The following is a 16224-nucleotide window of genomic DNA, read 5'->3' as shown; positions in this document are numbered from 1 at the left end:
TACCTTTGTAAATGTTCCAAATCCTCCGGTCACAGATTTAGGACTTTGTACCTTGGAGTGACTCCCAATTGGACACAGAGGCGGCATGGTTGCAAAGAGAGAGTCTTCCTGCTAGAATTATACAAATCAGACAATTAAGTTAACTATGCAATTATTATTTTTTAAGTACTATGATACAAGAACTGAGCTTATTCAAGACAAGGAACATAAGCCAACCCGGGCCTGCAAAAAGTTCTGGGTTTCATGGAGAGTTAACGACACAAAGTTTTATTACCTTAAAGCTGTTGATTCTGTTTTGATTCTAAAATGAAAGAGAATCTAAACTTCTAACAATCGTACCTTTGTTTATTATAGCATACGTTATGCTGTCCTCCTTTAAATACTGAACTTTTGGTAATAAATGTACTCAACTGAACAGTTAAAATGACAGATGCAAAAATAATGTTTAGTGCATTTAACTGGTTAGCAGCCCTAGTTAGGTACAGAAATAGAGATCCTCACTTTTAGGAGGGCTTCAATTCATTAAAATCTTCCCAAATGCAATGAGCTTGTTACTGAACGCATGTTGCTCATTACAAATCACCATCATTCATCTGTGCCAAGTTTGGTTAAAACGGCAAAGAACTTGTTACGTAGAGATGCTTTCATAAGTGACAAAGGAATGGCTTTCTCTACTACTTTTGCATTAACACCCAAATTGCATAGGAAACAATTCTAGACAAAAATTATCGCGTTTTAAATGCTAGAAGCAGTCTATTGAAACACACAACAAGCTTATCTATCCCTTCTTAAGATGATTTAGCTTATGGTGAACGTTCTCTTTTGTAAGCAGTAATAAAAGCAAGTATTCAAAAGTTCCAAATTCTGCTACAAATCCATCACCTTCTGAAGTACCATTTATCTGCAACAATCTAGTTCTGTACCTTTGAGATTTCTTCCCCAGCCCAGAAGTATACTAACATTATTCGTCTGTGTCAGCTTAAAAAGCCAAATGAATTGCTCCCAGTGCTTCTCTACTAGCGAGGTTCCCAATCACCATTGGCTCTTTGGAATCTCTTTCCCTCACCCCAAATGTTTACGTAAATATTATTTTGACAATGGTAGCTATAAAGTTGTCAAGTGCTACGTCTGTTTTCCCTAAATACAAAATTTGTGCCTACACAGAAGACGACACCACACTTAACAAGAAATGCACTCAATAACCTCAGCTTACTTGTTGATTTTTGGAAATGTGAATCATGTTGCAGGTACAGAGATCGTGTATCTTCCACCAATGTAATTTATAAACAGGCCATGCCCAGACTACCCAGTGAACCATTTTTTTCTCTGGCTGGTGAAGGCTGGTTCATTGCCTTACCCTGGAGGGGAAAATTGCCCAAGTCCCTAATCCTTTGCATGCTTACCTAGGATGTCAGCTCTATTGAATTCAGTAGGACTTAGAAATAGAGAGACACATGACAGTGTTGCAAATAGGCATTTTGGCTTCTCCAAACACCACTGAAAAACAGGGCCGTGAAATACAGAGAAAATTGTGGTTTTGGTGGGAGAACACTAAGGATAGAGCACTTGAGAGACATTTGAAAGCAGACCCAACATAAGAGATGTTTGGGATGCAGAAATAAAACACTTAACCATTTTTTAAAGATGTTTTATCGCTTACTGCTTGCCACCCTGGGAGGAGCAGTAGGATATAAATTTAATGAATAAATACAGTGGTGCCTCAGGTTACATACGCTTCAGGTTACATACGCTTCAGGTTACAGACTCCGCTAACCCAGAAATAGTGCTTCAGGTTAAGAACTTTGCTTCAGGATGAGAACAGAAATCGTGCTCCGGTGGTGCGGCAGCTGCAGGAGGCTCCATTAGCTAAAGTGGTGCTTCAGGTTAAGAACAGTTTCAGGTTAAGTACGGACCTCCGGAACGAATTAAGTACTTAACCCGAGATACCACTGCAAAATGAACCAGAACTCTACAAATAGTTTCCAGAAAAAGGCACTATATTGCCATGGAATATCAAGGAATAAAAGACAAAATACTCCACCTGAACAAGTTTCTAAAAACAAAACAAAAACAGAAAAGTCAAACAAACGAATGTTACCTTGACAGCAGAGGTTACCAAACTGCTCCCAGGGATCTTTGATACCGGAGATGCTGTCCCTTGAGAAGCTTGAGAAACACTTGAAGCCTTACTTCCAGGGCTACCTATATATTGAGAAATACAACAGCATACATTTGGCCATCCTGGTGTAGCTTCAGGGTGTTCTAACAACTGTCACATTACAGCTTTCTGAACAGAATCACCTTTTCCTTGCTGGACAACTGGCGGAATGGAACAACCGCTGCCTGCTTGGAAGGCAGGCGGTTCACAGACAGGGGGACACCCACAAAGCCAGAGAGAGGACGGGTGCTCATTTGCCAGTCCGCTTCCCATTTTGCTAGAAAGCAATACACCTCTTCTGTGCCCATATGCTGAAAGCAGTCCCAGAGAATCTACAGCTCTTCCAGGACTAGGCACAAATCACGTGAGAGATGGTTGCCACCATTTCCTACACACTTTCCCCGTTTCTCAGCAGTGTCTCTGAGCTGAAAAGTTCTGGGTGCAAAAGTTCCCCTCCCCCACCTTCTACATGTTACACCAGGCTTCCTCAACCTCAGCCCTCCAGATGTTTTGAGACTACAATTCCCATCATCCCTGACCACTGGTCCTGCTAGCTAGGGATCATGGGAGTTGTAGGCCAAAAACATCTGGGGGGCCAAGGTTGAGGAAGCCTGTGTAACACTGTAGAACAGAGAAGCGCAGGTAGGAGAAGTGAAGAGCAGTAGCTCAATGGCAGGGCATCTGCCTTGCATGGAGAAGATCCCAGGTTCAAGTCCCAGCATCTCTAGGTAGAGCTGTGAGCGACTCCTTGCCTGAAACCCTGGAGAGCTGCTGCCAGTCAGTTTAGACAACTAGATGGACCACTGGTTTGACTCAGTGTAAGATACCTTCCTATGTTCTTAGCATGCACAGAACACAATCACTCTTACAGGGAACTGCCTGCAGTGAAGTATGTTTGCAGTTGACTAATCTATGATGGTATGTCTAAACCTGTAACAAGCTGCTCGATGCAAGTAGGATGGACAAACAATTGCTTTACAACAACTGCTTGTCCCTGGCAAACTGATCAAAGAGAATGGAAGTGAATGAGGGTAACAAAGCATGCTATAAGGCAGCCTTCATCAATCCAGCATCTGCAAGATGTTTTGGAGGGATGTTTTGTTGTAGACCAAAATATCCAGAGGGCTGAAGGCTGTTGTAAGGTCTGTGGAGTAAGGAGTCTTAGGAATGGAAAATACCTTTTACAAACAAAACAAAAGTTAGTGAGGGAGATGGCTGTTCCACTGATATCCAGCAATGACAATTAAGACATGAGCGAAGCACACAAGGGGTTAGGGGTTATTCTGAACATTCTGCCTCAAAGGCAAATCAAAACACACACTGCAAAGGCTCTGGAAAAGAGAGCACATTCTTCCCCACCCACATCTAGTCCACACCTGTGCTCGTGGCCGCTGCCCCAACCGGTTGACCAGGCTTGTCCACAATAACGTAAGGGTTATTGACTACAGGGGTGGCAGCCCCTTGCTTCATATGCACTGGAGTGGAAGTTGGAGTTCGAGGTAGTGGAGAAGGACTTGGGGTCGATATTGGAGATCCTAAGGAAACAGAAAGGGATTCTTCATTGTACATGTCAGACAGATATCCAGGGGTGTCAGCTGCGTAGTGACGATAACAACAATAGCAGCAATTTGCAGAATCAATTCTACTGCAAGCGTAGAAGCAGCTCCATGAAAATCAGGCACCTGCTGTGTTACCTTCAGAAACAGGCTTTCGTAGAGGAAGTTAGAACACTGGAAGATGCTACTTTTTTCCATCACAACTTCTACAGCAAACTACAGAGGACTATGGAAGGAATTATCAAGGTAGTGCTAAGGAGATTGCTCCAGATGGAAAAATCTCCCTCTACTTCCCTTTCCCCCAACAATCTCCAAGCCAAGAGCAGGGCTCATTAACAGAATCTGGCCCTATGTGCCTATAAGGCTGTGGGCTTCTTCTTGGACAAACATTGTTCATCCCCAGTAGCATTTTGCCCCTTATGACCTACAAACTATAGAGTTTATAACCTGGAAGACAGGGGCTCAATAGACTAGGAGCAAGACTACTCCTAAGTATGGAGGATGCATATGTGACATAGCGTCTCCGTGAGAGACACCATCTCATGCTTCAGACTTGACTTGTGTGGCACTCCCCCACCCCTCCTCACAACATACAAGGTTGTAACTGTACTCAGTGCAAGAAGAAGAAGAAGAAGAGTTTGGATTTGATATCCTGCTTTATCACTACCCGAAGGAGTCTCAAAGTGGCTAACATTCTCCTTTCCCATTCTCCCCCACAACGAACACTCTGTGAGGTGAGTGGGGCTGAGAGACTTCAAAGAAGTGTGACTGGCCCAAGGTCACCCAGCAGCTGCATGTGGAGGAGTGGGGATGCGAACCCGGTTCCCCAGATTACAAGTCTACTGCTCTTAACCACTACACCACACTGGCTCTCAGTATGAGCAGGCAGTTTATTCTTATCTTGCTGTACAACACAATTCGATGCACAAACCAAGCCATACCTGACACAATCTTGCAACTCATGGTGATGGGCTGAAAAGACTTGCCCGGAGACTCAGCAGGGCTTGGGATTCGACCCTGAGGCACTATTTTGCAACTAGCAGCAATTGGCTGAAAAGCTGAGTTGCCATGAGAACCAAAAGTAACTTTCTGTGAAGCCAGCTTTGTGGGAGTCCGTTCTAAAGATGACGGCAAGGAATAGAAGGTCGTATGTCTTTCGGCTTCAGATCTGAACCCTGATGAATAAAAGGTTTTTTTAAAAAGTGTTATGAAGTGTTTCTAGGCAGAAAAATCAAAATGTTAAAAACAACTTTGTTCCCTATTTCTGTCCCTCAGAATGAGCTCTCAATATTTGATAGGCCACCATCTCCTAAGCAGCGTAGTGTTTTCCTATTCAGACTATTTTTTCCATAAAAAGTTTCTCTCCTTGCACACCCACTGAAACTGCACGTCAACTAGGATGTGTCTCCAATATGTTTCAGTATCAGAATTTATTCATCATAATGTACTCTACAACATAACACTGTTTAGAACAAAGGAAACGGCCTTATACCTAGTCGGACTATTGGTCGATAGAGTCTACACTGATTGGCAATAGCTCTCCAGGGTTTTCCCAGCCCTAAACCTTGAGATGGTCAAGGACTAAACCTGGGACCTTCGGCATGCAAGAGCTATGGCCCTTCCCAATATATGTTTGGGTGGATACATACTATGGATGGACAGATCAGCCAGTTTCCAGTCTGGGTCAAATTCTCCTCCAACTCTAAGACACACACATATTATGTTGACTTCCCCCGCCCCCCTATTAATATTTTTACTGAATTTTATTTTTAGTTAATAAACACAAACGCAACTGTTAACAACAGAAGGGCCAACTAAAGTAACACCAGCGTTTTTATTTTACCTTTCTCAGCAGAAGTATGCGTAATGGATTCATGCATCTGCTTTATTGGTGAGGATGCTTTTACAGGTGCTGGCATATTTAATGGCAAATGCAACGAGGTGGGGGCATCAGAAAGATCAGAATCTGAAGACTGGGAGAAGACATACTCTTCTCTAAAAGAATGCCGGTGCAATTCAACGTCCACCACCTTTCAAGAGAAAAACAACTATGGTAAGGCAACTGATGACAATACATTTTTTTAAGTGTGCAGAGAGGGACTGCACTGCATACTTAGATACAAAGGACACCAGTTTCTAAACCTTTTGCGCCCATCAACAGAAGCTCCTGGTTTGGGGGAATTGTGTTGGTTTGCTTAAAATCCACCTGAACTCAAGCTCAAGTAACCTAATAGTTAAGCAACCAACCACAGAAGCAGGTATTGCTCAGAGAACATCACCTAGTCATATGACATCAGGTGGATCTGATCCCCATCTGAACCAGCAGGGCTTACATTCAGCATTGTTTAAAATCTGCCATCAAATGCAAGCCATGCTGCCAATCTGCTAGGGAAGCTATTCCCAGGTCTGCTTTCAGCAAACATCAAATCCAGTTGGGATCTCCTGAGTGAACTTGACCCCAGCTGTGCAACTTGTATTCAGCGCTGAATTTAAATGCTTTACTTGCAAAAGGAACAATCATGAGTGCACTCCAAGGCTTCCAATTGCAATGCTCCCTTTGCAGATGCAGTTTTACGTGACACACACCTGACATATGACTTCAGATGAGTGACTGGTGGGTGCAACTGGAATAAAATCGCCTCGACCAGATAGGGTCGCCTGTCAGGCCTAATTTGGCCTGCAGGCCAGAGGCTTCCCATGCCTGCCTTAAGAGGTCACAGAAAATCCTGCCTAAGACCAAGAGCAGAAAGCATGTGCATCTCATGTCAATTCTAAGCAGACACTTATGGCCAACCCAGTTACCTGTCAAGAGCAGCACACAAGTTACAGAGTGTACTTTCAACATGTAAACTGCTTGATAACTATTTTTACTGCTCATACTTTGCGGGGCAGGGGCTGAGATGGCCAAAGAAAGTGATCACTGTTTCCATTCTACAGTTTTACAAGAAAAGCCTGAGAAAACTTTTTTAAAATCATACCGTTTCAGCACCTAGCGTCTGTAGACCTGTGTATGTCCTATCCAACTGTACGAAACAATTAGGAAAGGAAAAGTTTAGGTGTCTTTGTCACAAATATTAGCAAATATATACACATACACAAAACTTAAAGAGACATATACCAATAAACAGAACTGGCCCTGCCAATAGGCAGAGTGAGGTTTTGCCCCATGCAGTTGGTTTGGGGTGCCACAAAATGCCAGAAAGTTGTTCACTTTTTAATTTCTTATTTTTGTATTTTAACTGCAGAGGGTAGGGGTGGGGAAGAGATACATGTAGGGTTTTCTGTCTCAGATGCCAGAATGACTGGCATTGGATACTATGCACTTTGACTTGTGTGAGCCTGGAGGGCTATTTGCTGTTCTGTTTTAGGTTCAGAGATTTCGTTACAATCAAGTAGTATATAAACTTTGTTAAATAAAATAAAACCAGTAAATAAACACAGTGCCCTGAAATCACCCCAAAGCAAACTATAATAAGAAAAAAGTTAGGACTCTTCTAAAAGCCAAGCAGGAGGGAGCCATACTTATTTCCCTGAGAAGGGCATTGCATCACAGAAGACACAACTATTCTGAACCATAAAAGGACTAGCATAGAAAACAGGCTTTACTGTGTTACTTCTTGTGAGAGCAAAACAATAAAAATACAAAGAGAGTATTTTCATCTATGCATTATCACTGCAGAAAAATTACCTTCAGATGGTGTATGATATCAATTCTTTTGTTCCGGCTGTCTTTGAAATGAATCTGAACCCTGACAGGAAACTCTCCCCAGCCCCGTCTAGTCAGGTGGAAAGGAGGCTCTCTAGAAATAAGGATCATTTTTCAAAACAAAAGTCTTCCACTACATACAAGATACTTCTGAGCTTGGGACTTGGAGGTGCAGAACAAGCAACAAGGTCCACATAAGGTGAAAGACCAGCAAAGAGTTACCATGGTGATATTCAACTATTTGAGACAGTGCCAAAGAATTTTAAGGATCTTAAGAAGCAAACATACTATTCAAATTTTTCAAGCCTCCCTAATATTTGCAGTCTTGGCTATTTGACTTTAGAAAGGTTTTATAATCTGTTGTCCTCCCTATGTTGTATGACAGTTCCCCTCAGAGGTGTCTGGCACCTTCATTACACAGCTTTGGGCAAATGCTAAAGACTCTTTACCCTGGATTTTGACACTTGAGATGTATATTTTTAGGACCGATCTTATTTTGCTAATGTTGAGTTGTTTTAAATCGTTTGCAGTGCTGTTTAATATTGTGTTTTAATATTAACGTTGTGTTCCTCATTTAGTAACCCGCTCCCGTTGCTCTGTCCCAGATTTTGCCAACCTGGCAGTTCGAAAGCACACAAGTGCAAGTAGATAAATAGATACTGCTGTGGCAGGAAGGAAAAACAACATTTCCATGCACTCTGGCACTCGTCATGATGTCCCGTTGCACCAGAAGTGGTTTAGTCATGCTGGCCACATGACCCAGAAAGCTGTCAGTGGACAAACGCCAGCACCCTCAGACTGAAGTGAGTTGAGTGCCGCACCCCATAGTCACCTCTGATTGGACTTAACTGTCCAGGGGTCCTTTACCTTTTTACCTAGTAACCTGCCCTGGAACCTTAGGGTGAAGGGAGAGTAATAAATTGTAGTAATCATCATCGTTGTCCATTGGCCATGTTGGCTGGGGCTAGTGGGAGCTGGCTGGAGGCCAACAACATCTGAAGAACCGTGGGCTCCCCAGCTGCGATATAGCTAAATACACATCTCAGCACCATGCTTTGAAAAACAGACAGAAAGCTGAAATTCTGAGAAGACACACAGATGGGGTGAGGAGCTGAGCTGCTTCACACAATCTCTGCCATCTGTTTTCTGCTCAGTATGCCTTTTGTTTCTGCTGGGCTCCAGATACAGGGTTACTCATGCATAAGATCTTGACTGAAAAACAGCAGGTAGGGGAAGGGTTATGCTCTCTTCTGCGTTTACCTTCTTGGGCATATGATGCCACATATCAGCCAGAGAGGATTTGAACCCCCTTCCCAGAGTACTGGAACCCCACCCCTAAGTAAAAATCACTGAGGTTCTGACAATCTGTTAGTCAGTTGGGGCAAGTTGGAAGTTTCACCGAAAGTGCTGTTACCTGACTTCGACAAGATCGTTAGGTTTGTAGCTGGGATGAAGGAAGAACCAGACTTTCTTAACAAAGTGATCAATGCTGGGTTCTCTTCGGGACCCTCGTACATACACCATCCATTTATGAGTGGACTGGTCATTCTCTTCTCTCTTGTCAGGAGGAATGTACCTGGCAGAGGGGGGAAATAATCACTCAAATCAATTCCACTACAAACATTTTGAAATATTAAAGCACACATTGTTTAGCCATTTCTCTAGATGCGATCCACATTCCAGGCGAACAGTCAAAGAACACACAAGAACAAGACTTCAGGTACTAACTTGGAGACATTGCCAACCACTATGGTTTTCTTCACAAACAGCCGCGAATGTTCATCATTTGAGTGACCAGCATTTCTCAGGGCCCCTTTGTGACCTCTAGCAACACCAGAAGTGCCCTGAGGACAAAACAGAAATCTGTTTAGAAATCTGCTTATGCACACATTTACTCTAATTTTACCCCCCTGCAAGGAAGATGCAGCTACTGTTTAAATTGCAGAAAGGACATACACCTGTCTGCAGTAAAAGGTCAATAGAGAACAACCCTGAAAATGATAAAAGAACCAGCATATTTTAAAATACCTGTTTTTAGCACATTTGCAAATCTAAGCAAGAGTAGGGAGACGCAGAGCTGCTGCAGAACAAAAAAAAGGTCAATTTAGGTACATTCCATGAAAGGATTTTTCTGCTTCATCACGTAAGGTCTGCCAATACTGGGGATTAAATTTCTTTTCACTCCTCTCAGGGACAGGGACCATAATTCTCTCACATTAAAAAAAAACTAAGATGAAAATAACCCATTTCTCTGCCCTCTCCAAACGTGTTGTAGAAACCGAACTAACTTTGAGCCATTTAATGTTATTAATGTCTCACTCTGGGACAATCAGCCAAGACACGGACTAGAAAGCACCTAACTGATGTAATCACTTCTAAATTATCTACAAACTTAATGTTTGACTGTATTATTTGAATTGTATTTGCATGGAACATTTCTTGGAGAGGTGTATATAGGGATTATTTGTTCTATATATTTTTAGAAGCTGAAAAATAAAGTTAAGAAGGGGGGGAATGTTGTGGATGATGGAGCACAACGATTCTGAAATTATCGCTGCACATAGTGCTACATCAGCAGAAAACAGGCAGCAAAAAGCAATATAATGAGACCTGTAATTGACCCCTTTCTACAACAGTGCTAATGAGGGGTGTTGAAGATGAAACCATCTCTGTGGGTTTCAGAAGACGCAGCAGAAGTCAGGAATATATTTGCTATGTCTGCCTTTGAATACAAAAGAACACTATTTTTTCCTCTTCCTCTTGCCTTGTTTTAACACCTCAGGTTCATTTTACCTGCCCAGAATTCTTGCTCAGCCTCTGGTCGAGCTTGTTTGATAATCGCTCTTCTACATCCAGGCTGCCATTGTCCTTTCCCATCAAATAGTCCATGTGCTGGGATGATTCACTCTCTGAATGGTTAACTGACAGAGTTTCTGACCCCTGATTAGCAGGAGATGATGATCTGGAGGGAGATTCCAAAAATCTCTTGATAGATGGATGGTTAAAAACCATAGGATCACAGGTCTTGGTTCCCTGAAACAACAAAGGAGGCAGCACATTTCAGTTTTGCTCAGAATTAAAGTTATGACAGAAAGTAACATGTCCACCTGATCAAAGTATATACTGTGCTGATAAACACTTGCAGAGTGTAGCAGAAGCACCCATCTGACCATGGCTTCCTTGGAGGTTGCAGACCACCAAACATCTGGCGGTTTTCCGTTTTTGTAAATGCAATTTTTTTTCTTTCAAAAAGTCACATTGCTATCAGTTTTACCTCTCCGACTTTAAGAAGACCAGCAGAAGCATAGTAGTTTGCAACAATGCAGGCTCGCAGTTTATCCATCATTCTTCTTGCTTCAACCAAGCGCTATGAAAAGGGGGGGTGGGGAGAAGATGAAAGTCCCATTATGAAGTATAGTGACTGTAACCCTTCCCACAGAATACTGAGCTTGAAATCTGTATACCTGATCTATGACTTCAATCTCATGTTCTTTATTCTTCATTTCTACTGAAAACTGCTCTTTAATAATTGCCTCAATCTTCTGTACTGCAGCATCTCGTGCTGTTCAGGAAGAGTCCACAAAGAAGAAGAATATTCTTATGGGCAAGAAAGTTAAGGCCATTTGCAACAACACAGTCCTCCGTGCCTGGAAGACGATGTGGACTTCTGGCTTGCTTTTCAGTATCAAAATGACCAGGCCAAGTATGAAGAAACGAAATAAGTATGCCATTCTTATTTGTTTGTATGTGTGTGTGCACCCATGTACAAGAATAATATGTAATATTTTAAAGAACCACAATACAATAACTGATATATGAACATATGAATGACAGCTCCAAAATCTGAAGATTGGTGAAAGAAAGCTCTTACAAGGGCTTGATGAAGTTAAATAGTCAATCACTCAATCCATTTCAGGAGATCTTCATCAAAAGCCTAGTTGGACACATAAATTCAGTAATCCATCCATTTGGTTAGATGCATAGCTGGGACCAAATGTTTTATATTTTTATATAAGTGTGTGTGTGTGTGTGTGTGTGTGTGTGTGTGAGAGAGAGAGAGAGAGAGAGAGAGAGAGAGAGAGAGAAAATAATTAAGATAATAGCTGTGGTACAGGTGGTGGTTTAAAATAAAAAAAAATCCACTGTCACAGAACATGTGAGAAGAATGTTGTAAAACCAAGTATTATTGCAGTTCACGTTCAGTCTGGCTATAGTAATTGAAGTTTTTAATAAAATTAAATGGGAAATGGTGGCACTTGATCCATCAGTCAAGCTCTTGAATTTCACACAAAGAAATACTGAAACCAATTCTATTAGCGTGAAAGAAAACAGCAGCGTTCTGCATATTTTAGAAATCAAACACAAACCAATACCTATAGACAGACTATATTCTTCTCCTCTTATCTCTGTCCCACTTCAATTTTTGAATTTATTTTTTATTTTTTACCTGACTGCTCAACTGCTTTATGACGTTTATTTGTAGGTACATGCGAGATCTCCTCATAGTCTGGGTCCATCTCTTCTATAGTTCTTTTGATTCCTGACATGTTTGGCGACTTCACTAGAGGGAAAGGGAGGGGGGGAAACAAACAGTGAATTCAAACATCTGAGAACATCTTTCCATTTATAAGGTCACATTGCAGAAGAAGTAAACCTTCCAACTGGGAGGAAGAATACAGATCTATTTATATGCTACTTGTGTGTAGGGCACTCATAGTTTCAACCCAGAACAGGACCACACTTCTCATCTCACAATGTCTTGCTATATCTACTCTCTGATGATGGCACATTAAAACATGGTTGCCTCCGAAGAACAACTGCTAACACTTAGGGACTCTGCAGGATTAGGAACCCTGTGCAATTAAACACAAGCAGTTCAACATGCAGACATCAGATGGTAGAGCTAGCAGAACACCACAATATCAGGAGAAAAGCAGCCCTGCATCAGCTTGAAATCTTGAGTACCTACACACAAGTAATATGTGAACTGAGCTTCTGTCTCAACAGCTTCCCAAAACTCCACCAAACCTGTCCTATTTTTCTTTTTTCTTATTTTCCTCTTTAAAAAAAAGCTCTTTTGATCTATGAATCAGAGGAAGTACCTTGTTTTTCTTTGAACTATCAAAAGCAATAGTCACACAAAAACACATTCGCGCATCTATTGCTGGCTACATTTCAACAGGTTTATCTTGGTTTTTTGGGAGCTACCATCTGAAATGCCTGCTAAATCGAGGTGACCAAAGACCATGACAGGATAAACATGATATTAAAAAATTAGAAGTAAACCGCTGGACCACAGGCAAAGACAGCTCCACTATACAGCCTCCAAATCTCTGAAAAGTTATCATCCTAATGGAGCCTCAAATAACAAAGTGAAAAGAGTCCAGTCCAACAGATTTTGCAGTAACAATAGTGTTAGTCAGGCATTCTGAAGCTATGGAGAGCAACTACAATGAGGGCACCCCAAAGGGATGAGCAAGGTATTCAGACTTATCATTATGTTCACGCTCCAGAAGTGTGTTTTCCGGGGCTCTAAAATGTGTCGTGAGTTCAGAAGGCTCCCAATTGTCCTCTAACTTGGAGGGTGAAGAGAATGACAAAGGACAAAGCAGCATACCCATCCCTGTGTGCGTGCATCTATTGCAATAATTTATCTACACAGCATCAGAACACCTGAGGGCTACTATTACCGCATTATCTGCTATTATGATGGACTATTTTCATTTTGTTGTTTGTGACTCCAGACAGATATTCTTCACATTACTACTCATGGGGGGTGAAGAGAATGGCAACAAGGGGGGACAGAGCTACCGCCCGTGCCCCCCTTGGATTATTCTTCTACCTGGCATCAGAATGCCTAGAGAGGGCGAATGTGTGAGCAGCCACCAACAAAGTGGTGGCATTGTCAAAACCTTCCTTTTGCTGTTCATTCTCCTTAGCAAAGTTATGTGCGAAGACATGTGAGTGAATACATAGATGTCCTCTGTGAATGCCTCGCACAGAAAGACAATGAAAGGCCATTATGAATGGAAAAAACCTTTCTGCAATATTTTACCTCAGATGTGTCAAAAAGGCAGAATCTGTTTTCCTTCAAATGTCGCCGTACCTCTGTTGAAGGCTGTTCAGTTTCCTTTTCAGTGACCCCTGTTGAATAAAAACTCTTTTAGACAAGTGAAAGCAATCGTTTTCTTGAAGCTCAAGTTTCCCAGCATGTTCTATTACGAGCAGAATAGTATTTCAATTTCCAACTGAAGATCTTTACCAAATCACAACTACGAGTGACCAAAGCAAAACAAGTTATTAGGCATTACAAAATGCTGCTTCGGTGCATTACTACCAAACACTGTGGGACTTAAAAGCTCATTTGAGCGGGAGTAAGTCCTACTAAACACAATGGGGCTTACTTCAGAATAGATGTAGGCATAAAGATTGCACTTATGATGGGGCTACAAGGATGCTGGCACAGGAACAGTGAGTCAATGTGGTATGCTAGTTTGCAAAGGAGCCATTTGTGCTATTAGGAGCCAACTTTGTGAGGGTCTTCAGAACAAGCCTGAATAACTGCAGGAGCATCAAGGAAAATCACACCAAGGATGGCTCCTAGCAGGATGTTCACCCATCATGATAATAACCCCCAGCAAAACTCAGTAGGGTGGCCTTTGGGAAGTCCCCTTTGAGAAACAACAATGCTCTGGTCCTACGTGTGCCTGGCAACTTGTTTCCAGGTGGCCATAAAATCGGACTGCCCTCTTTTAACAGCCCGATCCTTTGCAGCGTTAGGCGAACCAGTTGCAATCCGCGGGACAGGTAGCAAACTCGACGCGGGACTGGGGCTGCACGTGCCCGCAAGTAAACGCGCTTAGGATCCGCCTGCAAGACTGCAGCTCCCAGAGGGCTAACTTGGAGTAAAGTTAACCATAAGCTACCGCGGGTCTTCCTTCCAGCAGCAAGTAAGCACGGCCAGGATCGGGGTGCGAGATGGGACTTTTCGGCTCCCGCGCCGACCGAGTTGTACAAGCGAGCAAACTTCGGGGACTCCCGCGGAGGCGAGCGCCTCGACACCCTCTTCTTGCGAAAGGGACCCCCGCGCCTGCCGCCAGAGTCGAGGCCCCGCGCCAGAGGGGGGCGCTCTCCTCCCCGCGCGCAAACGCCCCGCTCCTCCTCAGCCCCGCGGGCGGGAAGCGGAGCCCCGACTCGGGGCCGCGCAACTCACCCGCCTTCGCCGAAGACGTCCCGACGGGCCGCCGCCGCCAGTCCCTTTCGCCTCCGCCCAGCCCTGCGCTCCAGCGAGGCCAGCGTCTCTACCGCGCAGCCGCCATCAACTCCGTCCCCTCTCGCCTGCCCGTCACGGCGATGGCGGGGCGCGGCTGCGCAGGCGGAGAGCGGAGAAGGGGCGGGCATTGGAAGAAGCCGGTTTCGCGAGGGGGCGCCGCCGGCAGGGCGCTCTCTTTGCAGCCGCGAAGCATCTGCTGCGTCCTAAAGCCCAGAGGCTGCAGGAGCCGAGGAGCCCGAGGCGCTGGTTTCTTTCTTTCTTTATTCCCTTGAGAAAGTTTTTTTAAAAGTGCTTTTCCTTTCTTCTTTTGACTAATGTTTTATCTCCTGTTGCCTTGGTCGTTGGCGATTTTTAATTGCTTTTTGCAATATTGTTTTTGTTCCGTCGTAGCAATTCGGGCCCCACAATAATAAAAAAAGGGACTGCTAGTTTGCAATAGTAGGGGTTAGAATTTGGGAAGCTGGTCCGTTATAGAGCAACACCTCTCTCCCCCCCCCCCCCGCCAAATCGGGCTAAATTTAAAATGAACCTGGAACCAATGTAGCGGTCGATTTTTGAACGGCTCCTTAAGTTGTGGTCTTGGGCAGTGGATTGCCCTTTAGTACTGTATGTAGTGGTGCTGGAGGAGACTCTTGAGAGTCCCATGGACTGCAAGAAGATCAAACCTATCCATTCTGAAGGAAATCAGCCCTGAGTGCTCACTGGAATACTTTGGCCACCTCATGAGAAGAGAAGACTCCCTGGAAAAGACCCTGATGTTGGGAAAGATGGAGGGCACAAGGAGAAGGGGACGACAGAGGACGAGATGGTTGGATAGTGTTTTTGAAGCTATCAGCATGAGTTTGACCAAACTGCAGGAGGCAGTGGAAGACAGGAGTGCGTGGCATGCTCTGGTCCATGGGGTCACGAAGAGTTGGACAGGACTAAGCGACTAAACAACAACTGTATATAGATCACATGCAACCGGAAAGGACCAGATCTCTCAAAGAAAGAAGAGGGGAGGATTACTCGTTCTCCCGTAACTGCTGCCCACCTTTTTTCCAGGCTTGACAAATCCTTTCTTGAGATAAATGATGCATTACAGCAGTGGCTCCCAAACTCTTTCGCCATGTTCCCATAACTCTTCATTAACAACATTAACATGGGGATCTAATCATTCAGGTTGGATATAAATAGGGCAGTGTTCTCTGTGAACATGTTGATATGTAATGGGTTTTTTGTTGTTGATAACTTTACAGTTATAAGCATGGGTGTAGGCAGGATTTTTGTTATGGAGGGCCAGAAGTTTTGTTAGGGGGCCAGAACTGCCGTGATTGGTCAGTTAGTTAAGTATTTCTGTTGTTTTACTTGATCTAGGGGGGCAGCTGCCCCTTCCTGCCCCCCTTGGCTATGCCCATGGTTACAAGTAATTTCGCTGTCAGTCCTGTTCACCTTGTGAAGCAGTGGCTCTAAGTGCACAAACAGTAATGAAAATGTGTGGCATTTTTGACGCTTATCTGTTAATAGTCTAGGGAACAGGGTCTATCCCCCA

The 16224-nt window shown here is 43.5% G+C and overlaps 1 protein-coding gene across 4 annotated transcripts in view; it reads right to left on the bottom strand.

The window, feature by feature from the left end:
* The window catches only part of YEATS2 (YEATS domain containing 2), a 43194-nt gene extending 28402 nt beyond the window's left edge, over positions 1-14792 (bottom strand). For all 4 annotated transcript variants that reach the window (XR_014548567.1, XR_014548568.1, XR_014548569.1 and 1 more), the window contains exons 1-15: positions 14634-14792; positions 13476-13564; positions 11868-11981; positions 10885-10982; positions 10695-10787; positions 10214-10453; positions 9149-9264; positions 8835-8996; positions 7403-7514; positions 6693-6737; positions 5558-5744; positions 4656-4889; positions 3535-3693; positions 2099-2202; positions 4-111 (exon numbers count right to left, since the gene is read on the bottom strand). Coding sequence is in view for 1 of the 4 variants with exons in the window: in XM_083615199.1 (XP_083471325.1) it covers positions 4-111; positions 2099-2202; positions 3535-3693; positions 4656-4889; positions 5558-5744; positions 6693-6737; positions 7403-7514; positions 8835-8996; positions 9149-9264; positions 10214-10453; positions 10695-10787; positions 10885-10982; positions 11868-11967 (1758 nt within the window). In the remaining 3 variants the exon portion in view is untranslated. The remainder of the gene's footprint in view (positions 1-3; positions 112-2098; positions 2203-3534; positions 3694-4655; positions 4890-5557; positions 5745-6692; positions 6738-7402; positions 7515-8834; positions 8997-9148; positions 9265-10213; positions 10454-10694; positions 10788-10884; positions 10983-11867; positions 11982-13475; positions 13565-14633) is intronic.
* Positions 14793-16224: the final 1432 nt, after the last annotated feature.

Source organism: Podarcis filfolensis (assembly GCF_964270895.1).
Source record: "Podarcis filfolensis genome assembly, chromosome: 5".
Lineage (NCBI taxonomy): Eukaryota > Metazoa > Chordata > Lepidosauria > Squamata > Lacertidae > Podarcis > Podarcis filfolensis.
This window is presented reverse-complemented; position numbering and strand designations above follow the sequence as displayed.